The following is a 14,420-nucleotide window of genomic DNA, read 5'->3' on the forward strand; positions in this document are numbered from 1 at the left end:
CGTGAACCGCTGTGTACTCTCGAATACAGCCCAGGGATGTTTTGGAAAAGGTTCATGGAATGCTAACCAATGATGATGGCGCCGTGGAGCTTCGTACAGATCCTACTACACCTTACATGTCAACACCCCGTCCAGAAAGGCTCATTCCTCAGACGAGACAGGAAAGAAACATAGTGTCTCCTCCCGCTGTTTTTTGGCCCGAAGTCAAATCATGTGGGACCCACTGACCCAACTTGTTGTACTTCCCAAATTGATGGAGGTGCTGCCGAATACTTTCTCCACTCACACTGAATTGTAGTCTCAGTTCCTCATATGTCTGGCCATTGTTCGTCTTGCTGCCTGAAAATCTTCATTTTGTACATGCGTTGGTCTTTCGGCCCGTTGTGCGTCTTGGAGTGCTTTGTCACTGTCCTTAAACTTGTTAAACCACCGCTACACTCTCCGCGTTGTCACGACACCCTCTCCAAAGTTCTGGCATATCTTATTCCGCAATGCAGGGGTATTTGACTCCAGTTTGAACTCGTAGAGCATAGACGCCCTTGTGACGCTGTGTGGAGATCACAGGTTCACTGTGTCATTACGTAAGTTCACGGTGTAACTGAACTGCCACAACCAGGTATAGTATGTTGTGTATACCAACACCAACAATTGACCTTCGCCTTATATCCATTCGCATTCAACTAACGGTGTGAGGACCGATTCTACATAGACCTCCACAAAAAGCGACAGAACTTTCTTGATTACCTTTATATAATATTTCAGACACATGTAACATTTCTTGATGGAAACAATTTCTTCAGTTTTCAGTGGAACTTGAATCCCTAAACTCTCACTTACTAGTTTGTAAGACTGATCACTTGATTACGTAAATTTTACGAGTCACTCGTTTTTATTATTATTATTATTTATTTATTTAAGAAATATCACAATGTCGTTCTTAACTGGAGAAATATTGGGAACACGACAAAATCCAAATGAGAAGTAGAGTGGATCCACGTAGTGTGACCGCTAACGTTCTCGCATTCGGTGCTAGTAGTCCCGGGTCCGATACCCGGTGGGTGTATTCCGTCGAAAAATTGTAAATTGCTTTTACAGGCCAGCTATTCTGAATGAGGTTTTCCTATGATTTCGTCATTCACACCAGACCAATGCCGCGCTGGTATTTAACCTATAGGTCCCATGTCGTTTCCTTCCTTCCCCAATCCTTTCTTCCCTTCCTTTTCCCGGATAGTGTGCTCACGGAGGGACGTCATCCCTCATATGTGACGGGCAAACATGGCCATAAATGCCGATGGCACAGGAATCTAAATCCTTCTATCCAAATGTAGAGTACGATTTATAATATATAAATATATGCTAATATTTGCGGAAAACTTTTATGAATGGAAAATAATTAAAATAACTGAATACTTTCAAATGCATTGCTTTACTAATATATGTTTGGAGGGAATATGTTATGGTAGGAAAATGAAAAGAAAATTCATATGCCTTTATTTAAGCGTGTGAGATTTCATAACTAACCCTCGTCAACAACAAAAAGTAGCAAAACAAAAGAATAAAGAGTAATAATAATTAAAAAAAATCATATTAGAGACAGTGACTTCACTACTTGAAATACTTGGAAAAAGATACAAAGAAGAAACAAACTCCAAAAAATTGATAATAATTCAAAGTAACCTACATCGACGATAGAGTTCAAGTATGTGAAATACAAGTCATTACAAGGATAAAAGAAAAAAATGCTGTCTAGTGTCACACCTAAAGGTACTTATCGTAAATACCAGAGACTAATCGTTGATTATAGCGTATGTAAACTTTTAAAGTGTCTTAAAGGCATTAAAGACTCCTGATCTTTAATTATTTTAGACAATGCTTTCCGTGCACTTGACCTTGATATAGAGAAAGATCCCTCTATTTTATTTAGTCTGTGCCATGGTAAGTTTTTTTTTATTATTATTACGAGGCACATACTAATAAATGTCTCACTGATATGTGAACTTACGATGAAATACTGGAGATATTTCATTTTTAAAAAGTTATGAATAAAACGGCAATGACGCGGTTATCTTCACCTTCGCATTGTCAGAATATTATTAGTGTTAAGTGTAGGTAAGATGTGTTCTTTTCTTTGTAGATTAAAAGGAAACAGAATGAATGAGTTATGAGTTTTTTGTAAAGGTTTAGATTTCTAAGTCGAAAGAGACTGTTTGCAATAGCGAAACAAAGGATAAAACTATATTCGGTTACAGTTTTATGAAAGATGTAAAGTAACCTTTACTTTGCAAAGGTGGAATAATAAAGTAATGGTTTTATTACACTGATGAGGAATGTGATTATTCCAATTTAGTTCCTGATGTAACAATGATCCCAAATTTTCACATGAGTACAATGGAAAATGTACAAGTCCTCAATTGTTATCCTTATACTCGGTACATTAGTTTGTTGTGAAATTCCTAGAATGATATATGAACCTATGGAAGGGTTAATAATTACATCGTTGTCATTATTACACCATAGATATGCTAAGTCTGTATTTAGAAGCTTAACTATTTGCATAACATTGTGTGGCGATGAAGTAATAAATAATAGTGTCATCTGCATAACAATGGGCAAAGAAGTATTTAATTGTAGTTATGATGTAAGCAGTATACAGGAAAAACAATAATAAATTTAAAATTGATTCTTGAAGCATTCTGTCGATACCACTAAAGAGCTCGGACATAAAATAATGTGATGTTCTTAGACGCACTTATTACTGTCTACACAATAAGTAAGATTGGACTCATTCAACAATACTATTAGATAGTTTATAATATCCGAGTTTCGCGAGCAACAACTAATAACTTGAAACAACGATAGATAGCCTTAGTTAGGTCTATCAAGACCAAATTGTTACCTGAGAATTTTCAAAAACATTGAATAACTCATCGATAGCTTCAACTATTGCACCAGCAGTATAAGAAATCCAGACAGAACAATAGTAATTACATTATTTACATATTCTGACAAGATTTTTGGCATTACCGGCAGGGATAAAAGTGGATCTGAAAAGGTGGGAGACGAATGACGTCTCGCTGTCTCCTGTGCCTATCTTTGCCCATTGTAATTCTTTTAGGAAGTCGGGGGACGTCATAGATATTTTGGAAGTGGGAGGACGGCGTACCCCGTCACTTTTACCCCTGATTACCGGTATAATATTTATTGAACGACAATCATTCGCAATTTTGTTTGAGACTTATTAAGCACTGGTAATACTTTAACCTTTTCCAAGCTTTGACAAAGCAGCCATTTAATAAGGAAAAATGTATGAATTAAGAAATAAAACTGATATTGACAATTTGAGTATTTTTGTAGTTATTTCATCACATCCTGAATTATTAGATTTTATGCTGTGCAGTGCTTTTACTTACATCTACTTCGCTTAATAGATGTAATTGGAAAAGTTCATTTGTATCTGGTGTTTCTAAGATGTACCTGTACATCGAGTAACTTCGTGATCAACTTTTTGTAACTGTGTCGAGAGTATTCTCGATACATTAGCAAAATGATTTTCATATAATTTGGGTCATTTAGTTTATCAGGAAGTTCTAAAGATATTTTTATGTTAATCATGCCAAGTTCCCGTCCTTATTTACACTTATTTTTGTTCATTTGTGGTTTTTAGCACGATGAGAGCAGTAAGCAATTGTTTCTTGACGAATTATTATTGATGTAAAGTTTGGTGATCTTCTATATATGCTTAACAGTCTTAACAACACGTTCGTTCAAATTTCATGTATGCTCAATTACACATTTTCTTAATTACTTCATGTTGCTTGAAATGAAAGGCATTTTAGATCTTAAAATCTTAACCTTCATAGTAGACGCACGAATATCAAATATAGATCTTAGTGAGTTATTAATAAAATAATTTTTTTTTTTACTATCGTTTCAACTGATTTAATCTTTTCCCAATTAATGACTTTGGTATGACGGTAAAAAAAAAAAATTGCATTGAAAGAGCTATAGTCCCGATACTAACAATTTTAGGTGTACACATGGGAGAATCAATGATATTAAGTACCACATACGTAACATTATGGTTAGAAGTTGCTATGCAAGCACTAACTTCATGTGAAGATACCTTTTCTATACTGTCTGTAATAATGAGATCTTCTAGTGGGATTAACTGGGCATAACTTAGAGTATTTGTTATTGATCCCAAGTAAGCTGTTTCAAGCTTCTTTGAATAAATCTGGTCAAAATTGAAGTCTCCAATGATGTAGAAGTGTCAACATATGGAATTAGCTCAAACGGAATATTTTCAATAGCTGAAAATGTACTGTACTGTAATACTTGGTAACCTCTACAAGGTAGCAACGCCTATTGAAATAGAATTTAAATTTATAATAAAATTAAGGTATTATATATTGTCCTTATGTAAATTGTCTTCTGAACTTAAAATAATTTTTGGTTAACGTTTATAAGATAGCCGACCAATTATCTACCACCTCTACCTACATGTTGATGAATTACAAAATACGCTAGCATATCAATTTGCTTTGTGCTCACAGATTCACTCAAAGTAAAACAGAATATTGTACTGCACTAATAATGAATCTAACTTCATCAGTTTTGGAAGAATTGAACGTACATTAACATGCATAATTATAGATTTCAGAAGGTAAACTTCATTCAATTTCTGAATCATAACCTTATTTTTATTTACAGCGTTGCAGTCAAGGGCATGAGGTAAATTGCCACCATTATTTCTATCCATAACTATACTTAGAACTATTAAGAGAATTACAAACATACAATAAGGATAAGAATTTAGCGATCAAACTCTTAGCACTAACCTAAACATCATGACATGAAGAGTTTCTAAGTACGTGTAATTTCTTTTTATTTGAAATCAACATTATACTGTTATACTGTTATCTAAACAATGTAACACAACATAAACAAAATAAAGAAACTTCCAAAAATTACATACTATTATCTCTTCGTAAAGCCGAAATAGACTTTTTCGAGGTTGACTTGAGAATTTCATCGAACATCACATCGATGAGTCGAACAGTGATTCCAAATCTTCATATCTTCCCTATAAATTATTTGTGTTTGCAGCATATTAACAAAGTTAGTATTAGTCACGTACTGTGAGTACTTAGTACGAGACGTACTGTGAGTAACACTGCGAGTACTTAGTACGAGACGTGATATTTACATCCATGGAAACTTAAACCTAATGTGTAATTAATTGAATATTTTAAGTGGAAGAAAGAAACTTGTTCAATAGAAACGTTACTTTTTCAACCTTTAATCGATCGTGTCCATCATTTTCCAATGTTTAGTTTTCTCTGTAAACGTAACGTTAAAATATCGCTATTACGATATCAGGCACTCATATTTATACACAAAGAAAATATATATATATCCTCTTCGTTAGCTTATTAATCATTCGGATATACTGATTTTGCAAAGAGTAAGTTTTGTCACTTTTATACACCTAGTTCATGCTTTCATATTTAGAAATTTCCTAATTTAGTAAATGAAAAACTATTCCTTTCCCATTATAGTTCTCTTTAAAGCTATCAAGAAATATAAAGTGTTACATTTAAGCTTAAAAAGTAAGTCCTACTTTGCCTTACGGTTATTCTTCCATGTAGCTATGATAAATTTTTAAGGACTAAATTTTATCCAAATAAAAACTTTATGTTTACACGCAATTAGCTTTGATGACACGACTTTCGAATCTACCCATTATATTTTGATCATAAAGATAGAAATGAAAGCTGAGTCAGTATAGCCTAGGCAACACAATTACCTACTCTTGAAGCCATATTCATTTCGCGATAACATAAGAATAAAAACAACTAAAAATCGGGAATCGAATTGTAGCTTTGGTTTCACAGACAACAATAATTACCATTGAGATTCAAAATTTTGGGATCTACATTGTGAACATTCTAATTTTTATGCGATAGAAATTAAGCAATCAAATTTAACTTACATGAATTATACTACGCAAATTTGATAACATTGCATTAAACACAAAAATGGCTCTCATAAATTTTGCTTTTTCAATTGAACACATAGCTTCAATTAAAACACAAGGTGAGTGAAACAGGCGAAATATATATATTTTCTCTTTTTATACTGTTAGGAATCAACGAAGGGCAAATTATACTATCGCGCGAAACATGATCCTCTGCCTTTACAAAAAATTGCATAAATTTCTACTCTGTTTATTCTTTTAATTTTCTTTTTAACAATAGTAGTACGTTTCTACATAAAGAAAAGAAATGATACAAAAAATCTAACGAATTTTAACAGTACCTTGCTATTATGTATCTGAGTACGTTCCATTACATTGAATGATCAAGACAAAACTGATTTGGGCGAGATTTAATTCGGACTTCCTTTCTCTACCAGAAAAGGAAATTGCAGTAGTTATTATTAAGATTCTACTACGCGAGTTTAAATTTTAGTCAATATTTTTTTTTACGTACTTCAGCTAAAGGTAAAGTATATTAAAAAAAAAAAAACTTTTGTACACTCCAAATCAGAGATTTATTCTTTATCGTTCCTCACTTAAGATCGCATAACAGACGGTCACCCGTGCTCATCTCTACTGCGCGAGTTTCTCAGTCCGATCGCAGCGAGCATAAAGTACATAATAATGCGTTAGAATCGATTCTTTTTTTCTACAGAAGTTATCATGATATATAAATATGTCTGTGAAGTAAATTTATCGTTCATTATTGACTAACTTTAAAGTTAATTAATGGAGATTTAGGAAAAGTCTCAAATAAAATGTCATACTGCATCAAAATCGTATGATTTTTACAAAAATGTATGAAGAGATTCAATAAAATCTAATAAATTTTACCATGATGGATACATATGTACATGCAGAAACATACAAATGCTGGTAGAGCCAAATAGTAAAAACTCGTTACAAAAGTGCCCAGATATACTCTTGTTTTGGAATTAAACTCTTCCAGAAATTCCAAAACGCTTCCCCTCTAATATCACTGCTTCAAACTTCATTTGTGAGTTAAAAGCTTTCAACACTCAAACTTTTATGGATACTAGGAAATAAATCATCTTAACAGAAACAGTATTTTAACATCGCAATTTTGCCATCATATTCAGCTCACGAAAAAGTAAATTGAAGTAAATATAGATTAAACGAAGCATATTGTTTTTCTATGAGGAATTTCAAGAACTATTCTGAAACAAAGAAGTAAATGAAAAATTTTATAGGGAATTATTGATCTCGATCTCATCAGAGTTTAATGATAATGAACTCTTGTGCACACTGTACACTATGAAAATGGAGTGAGAAACGTTTCGGTGGATAGTGGCCAATACAGTCACTTTTCGGTTGATAAAAGTGTATAAATACTTAATGAGGCAAGATTTAATTTCAAAATCCCGAATCATCAAATTTGTTTTCATATTACTTGGAACTAATGTAGAATACAAGTCCTTTTAGTGTCATTAATATTTTCTGACAACAGATGTGAACGTCGACATCGGAACTAGTTACAAAAGTAAAATTCAATGTGAAAATGACCTGTCAGGAACTTAAATTTACAATAAAGAGTGACCGTCAGCTACTCAGCAAGGCTAATCGTCTCACAATTATAAATGATGGTGAGTACACTAACTGTAAGCTGGGCGGGTACGAAGAAAATTTAAGCTCCTCCTTGTCTTCTCCGTCATTCTCTGAAAGGATACACATTTCCGCGTAACCCCCTCAATTTTCTTGCATTTTAACCAGAGCTTCTATTAACGTAAATAAATACAAAAAGGAACAAAGTATAAAGGAGCTCTATGGTGCAAATACTTAAGTAGATTTAAATTTTTTAAGTTTCTAAATAAATGTTAGAATACTGTTTCTTTTCAAATCATTCTGTCTTATTTCTTTAATAGTTTTTTTCTTTTTAATATGTAACTACTCACAAGAAATTTATCATTTAAGACGGAATTCTGCAATAAAAACAACATAAACCGTAACCTAACATGGGCAGAAAGAAACATAAAGTTAAACGGAAAAAGTAACAATACATTGATTTTAGTTCATTTGCGTTGTCCCGAAGAAAGGTACGAAAGAAACTAACAATGTGATTTTCGCATGTGAGTCTTCTCATGTAATTTTAGATCTTTGGAGATTTTTGAAGCATGATTACAGAATTTACATTTAAATGGTCGCTCCATTGAATGTCGTTTGACATGAACCCGTAAATCTCCTGGATCTTTTGTCGCATACTGACACAAATGGCACTTAAACGATCGTAAGTTGGAATGACGTCTCATATGACAAAACAAGTTTGATTTTGTAGCAAACATTTTACCACACTCTTTGCAGACAAAAGATCTGATCCCATTATGAAGACTTTCATGAACAATCAAAGTACGTTTCTGTGTAAATGATCTACCGCACACATTACATGTATGATTTTTAATTCCTAAATGTGTCTTTAAGTGACTTTTGAGGTTTGATATCTGAATGAACTGTCTATCGCATTTTGTACATTTATACGGCTTTTCACCTGTATGAATTCTCATATGGTCTACTAATGACTTACGTCTTTTAACACTTTTTCCACACACTCCACAAGTAAAATGTGCTTCATTAGTATGACACTCTCTATGAGACTTCAATTGACTCTCTGATCTAAAAGACATACTACAATCACTACAAGAAAACTTCTTTTCGCTCGTGTGACTTTTCATGTGCGCATTTAAATTACTCTTTAATTTAAAATACTTATTACAACATTCGCAACGAAAATTTTTCCCATTTGTGTGAGTACTTTCGTGATAGAGTAGATGATTTTTCTGCACAAACCTCTTTCCACATACATCACAACTAAATGGCCTCTCTCCAGTATGTTTTCTCATATGGCGAATTAAATAATCGCGACGACCAAAACACTCCCCACACTCGGAACAGTTAAATCCTTTTTCACCAGTATGAGTTTTCATGTGAGTAATTATTGTGCCCTTCCCAACAAACCTCTTTTGACAGTAATGACACTCGTATGCTTTTGTACCTGTATGAGTCTTTTGGTGTAAGTTCAAACTAGTCTTACAGTTGAATCTCTTTTCGCACATACTACAACCAAATGCCAAAGGATTAATATGTAAATTCATTATATGTTGCTGAAGATAACACTTTTTCACAAATTCTTTCCCACATATCTGACAATGGTGTTCTTTCAAATTTTGATGGACAGGCAAGTGCTTTGTAAGAGCAGACCTATGTGAGAAACACATTTCACACTTCTCACATTTGTAAGGGCGATTATATACATGTGTTGACAAATGTCTCTCTAATGTTTGTTTAAATTTAAATCCTCTCTTGCAATAATTGCAATGGTATTTCTTGACCCCGAACTGCTTTAGTTGCGTATCACATCCATTACCATACTTAACATTTACATTTTTTCCTGATTCTAGCAACGTACTATGAAAAGTGTGTAACTTTAAATGGATATTAAGGCTAGTTTCTGTGCGATATACTTGGGAACACCTATCACATCGAAATCCTTCAATTAATCCAGTATGAAACTTCAAATGAGAAATTAAGTTCTTCTTATGAGGAAAACATTTCGTACATATTGCACAGAAATACAATGAGGCTACATTATAGATACTCTTATGGTTGTCATATTGAGATTTGTCCTTAAAGATTTTACCACATTCAAAACATCTGTACCTCTGGTCAAGTTCTGCTAATTCATTGCATTGGATCTTAGAATAATTTACACTTCGTATTACTAATTCTTGCTCTTCAACTACTTTTCCAACATTGGTATTTAATGTGTTTCTCGTTCGTGATTTAGAAATACAACATATTGAATTTATTTGTAATTTTCTGTAAGAAAATGAAAAAAAAAAAAAGTATATAAGAAGCTTATCCCAAAGCACATCAATTATTTTAGAAAAGATACAAAGCAAATATAAAAATTCAAACCAAAAGAAAATGAAAGAGTAACTTTCATCTTCAACATCATCAAACGTTATATTGATCAAAACGTAAAATTTACTTATCGGTTCTGGCAGGTAAATGTTATCTTTGGCAAGAGTTACCGTCGTTTCGTAAATGACAAAATCATTGTTTTTAGAATTGATTACGTTAACTATAGAGAAGCTGTTTACTTTATTGGCAGCAGACTGACAAAACAAGGTTAGAAAGTATTAAAAGACTCTTAAGTATCATCGATTTAACCCAGGTGTGTTATTTTGAACATGCATACATGTCTCCCCAAGGAACACATGAAGCAAACTGTTACTTGGTTTTACTATAGTACACATACTCTGAAGTATATTTTATCCAAGTTTCAATACTTGCTTTGCGAGGACCTGTTGTAATTATGGTAACAGTAGTAACCGTTTCGCGAAATTTACCACTGGTGAAACGCTTCCTGCTGTATAATGTGGGTTCTTATCGAAAAGGCCTCCCGACATAGAGGTTAGCTGCGAAAATACTGAATAAGCAGTCGCGGACAGACAAGGACTGCTCCTCCAGCTTGGGGGTTTGGATGAGGCTAACAACCTTATATTGTAAATAAAAAAGGCACTTCTTCAGAAACATTCACAGAAGCCTCGGACAAGAACTGATAGCTTAGCACCTCAGCAAAAGAAAACAGACTTGAGATCTGGAACATGGAATATTAGAACTTTTTATAGGGCAGGCGCATTCAAATCAGTAACGAACGAGTTAGAGAAACACAGGATAGACGTAGTAGGAGTTTAGGAAGTTAGGTGCGAAGGAAACGGAACTACGAATTCCGGAAATTTTACGTTCTTCTACGAGGAAGGAAATAAAAATCACAAATTATGAACAGGATTTTTCGTTCACAAACGAATATCAGCAATTAAACGGGTTGAATTTGTTAATGATAGACTTTCTCTTATTACTCTCTAGGGTCGGTGGTGTGATATAACTGTTTTAGAAGTACATGCCCCAATAGAAGATAAGGTCGTAATTTCGACGTAATTGATGATAGTAAAGACGTAATTTCGAAGAAGTGGAACGGATATTTGACCAACTCCCGAAATTCCATATGAAAATTGTATTTGTGGATTTCACTGCGAATGTAGGACGAGAGGATATTTTCAAACCGATTATAGGGAACGAAAGTCTGCATAAGGAAAGTAATGACAACGGTGTTAGACTCGTGAACTTTGCAACATCCAGAAACTTAATCGTACAAAATAGTAAGTACAAAATTCCCGCATCGCGACGTTCATAAATACACATGGATCTCACCAGACGGAAAAAAACATAATCAAATTGATCACGTTTTAGTAGATAGAAGATAATCTAGCATAATTGATGTCCAGTCGTTTAGAGGGGCTGATTTTGACACTGATCACTACCTGTACCAGCGATAATAAGAGAGAGATTATAGTTTAATAAAGGAAATATTCAATGTCTGAAAACAGAGAGATTTAATTTACAGAAATTAGAAGAGAGCCAACTAATATAAAAAATATCAAATTGATGTTTGAATAGATTCCCAATTTTAGAAGATTTGGAATGCACTAGTGTTGAGGATACTTGGATTCAAATCAGAAACGGCATTAAAATTTCAGCACAAGAAAAACTAGGACACGCAGAAATACGTAGGAACAAACTATGGTTCGATGAGCAATGCCTTCAAGGAGCGGAGAAAAAAAAACTAGCAAAATTACGTTGGCTATAAAATCTGAATGAAATAACTACTCAAAATTTCATAGACACCAGGTAGGACACTTCCAAAATTTTTGCAACAAAGAAACGCGTGTTTTTGAAACCTGAAAGTAAGGAACTTGAAGATAATAGTAAAAATAAAAATATTCGGGACATGTACAAGGGGATCAACGAATTTAAGAAAGGCTCTACACCTCGTGCCCATACATTAAAAAAAAAAAAAAAAAAAGCTGATGGAACAGTCTTCAATGACACAGATAGTATTTTAAACAGATGGAAAGATTTCTGTGACAAATTGCTTAACACGCAGCAAAAACTAATGTCCGTGGAGAAAGTGAGACACACACCGCAGAACAGTGTATCTCAGAACCTAACCGAATAAAGTGGAAATCGCTATAAAGAAATTAAAGAAACACAATTCTCCGAGTGTAGACGAAATTTCTGCTGACTTAATTTTAGCTGAAGGCGAGAAACTGTGAAACAGGATACACAAACTCATTGTCCTTAACAGGAACATGGAAGAATTGCCACAAGAGTGGAAAGAATCAATCATTGTTCCAATTCACAAGAAAGGAGAAAAAACTGACTGTAACAATTATCGAGGCATTCCTCTTCTGTCAACATCCTATAAAATCCTCTGAAACATTCTATTAGCAAGATTAAACCCATACGCAAATGAAACTATTAGATTATCAGTGCGGATTTAGACGAAATCGATCAACTGTCGACTAATTATTTACCATTCGACATATACACTAAAAGAAGTGGAAATACAATACCCCGGTACATCAAGTATATATTGATTTTAGAAAGGCTTATGACTCGGTTAAGAGATAAACATTGTAAAACATTCTTACAGAATTTGGAATACAGGAAAAGCTAATTAGATTAATTACAATATGTTTAAATGAATCCCAGAATAAAGTCCGGGTAGGAAAATTTTTGTCTACTATCTTTCACGTCAAGAATAACCTGAAACAAGCAGAAGCGTTGTCGCCATTATTATTCAACTTTGTTCTGGAATACGGTATAATGAAAATCAAAGCAAACAGGGCTAAGTCGAATGGAGTTCATGTTATGACATATACTGATGATGTAAATTTAATAGGGGATGAAAGGAGAGCAATAGAAAGAAATGCAGAGGCCTATTTTAAACGCTTGCAGAGACATGGGTTTAGAAGTAAATGCAGAGAAAACTAAATGCATGGAAGTGCATTCGGACCGTAATACGACAAATTATGGATGCATTAAAATGTCAGTTAAAAGCAGCGATTTCGTGTTATTTCTTTGTTCGAACTCTCCTGTCGTCGCGAATTATCCCGAGAAATTTTGAGCTTGAAACATATAAAACGATAATCATACCTGTTGTTTTGTATGGTTCGAAGCATGGTCACTGGAAGTCCTGAGACGAATATCCAGATCCAAGAGGAACGGAAATGGCGGAAACTTCATAACGAGAAACTACATAATTTATACGGTTAATCCAACATTGTTAGGATCATTAAGTCTAGGAGGATCAAATGGGTAGTTCATGTAGCCAGGATGGAAGAAAGTAGGAACGTTTTCAAAATCTTAACTGGAGTACCAACCGCAAAACGACCATTAGGAAGACGTGGACGCACATGGGAGGACAATATTAAGATGGATCTCGCTGAAATAGGAATACAAAGTAGAAACTGGATCCAGTTGGCTAAGGTAAAAGATGTTCCTCTAAGAGCGCGCGGCCTCTAAGGGTACGATCAACAACTTGCCAGATCTGGCAACGCTGTAAGATGTTTGTTTACATTCCTGCAGAAGCGTCGTTGTGTGAAAGATGGTTGTGCGCAAATTGTCTGCTGCCAGCATTTGTATCTAAGTTTTATTAACAAGTAAATATTCTTGATACTTACAGTGTAATAATTCAGTTTCCACTAATTAGTGTGTGTAGTTGAATACAGATATATTCCAACTTTAGTATCAAATGTTAGGTGTTACAATCAAGTTTGGGCATAAGGCAGATAATATCATTACATCTGGAAACTATCGCACACTTGAGAGAGATTTGTAAAATGAGTGCGATTCCTTTAAGAGTACGCATTTTCTTTCTTTCAAGAATACGCGCGCATTCTTCGTGACCGGTTCTGCGTACTCGTGGAGGACTGTGTAGACAATTAAATTTGACTATCAGAGGAGAACACAGTCAGATTCTTTCCCAATTTTAACTCTGCGGGGTTACTTTGAGGCAAAGTGAATAGGTTTCTCTAATATAAACACTAGCAGTGTGCATCGCCGTTGATTTGCATGGTCCGAGAAACTAGGTAGGTCTAAGTATGATGTGAATCGCCGGCGATTTACACGGCTCACTAAAGCATAACTAATGTGAATCACTAATGATTTACATTATAGCAATGAGTCCTTACGCTATTCCTGAAATGAATGAAGTAGGACAAAATCTCAGAAAAATGGATATGATTATTTTCAGAATCAGGTAATAGCAAATTTGAACCTACTGCATGGGAAAAGTCTCATAATTGAACAAACCATCTTGCACTGATTTTTAAATGTTTTTTGTTTAGCTATAGTTTCCTTTTTAATTATTCCAAGGTACTTTGCCAACGTCTCTGGGACGGATAAAGCCAACATTTAGCCCTCTGCAAGAACAGGAATTGGATCAGCACGTAAGGGACCTTGACTCCATGCTTTACGGTATCACATGCTACCAACTAATGAACCTTGCGTTCGACTATGCAGA

General features: G+C 34.3%; 1 protein-coding gene across 7 annotated transcripts in view; it reads right to left on the bottom strand.

Annotated features, from left to right (window-relative positions):
- Nucleotides 1-1,746: 1,746 nt before the first annotated feature.
- The window catches only part of LOC145689984 (uncharacterized), a 32,139-nt gene continuing 19,465 nt past the window's right edge, over nt 1,747-14,420 (bottom strand). For 5 of the 7 annotated variants that reach the window (XM_081764431.1, XM_081764433.1, XM_081764435.1 and 2 more), the window contains exon 3: nt 1,747-9,868. In XM_081764431.1, the coding sequence (XP_081620557.1) occupies nt 8,104-9,868 (1,765 nt within the window). In that variant the 3' untranslated portion in view covers nt 1,747-8,103. The remainder of the gene's footprint in view (nt 9,869-14,420) is intronic. The other 2 variants (XM_081764428.1, XM_081764432.1) reach the window with 1 other exon arrangement.

This window comes from Thermobia domestica, chromosome 7, assembly GCF_964235325.1.
Source record: "Thermobia domestica chromosome 7, izTheDome1.hap1.1, whole genome shotgun sequence".
NCBI lineage: Eukaryota > Metazoa > Arthropoda > Insecta > Zygentoma > Lepismatidae > Thermobia > Thermobia domestica.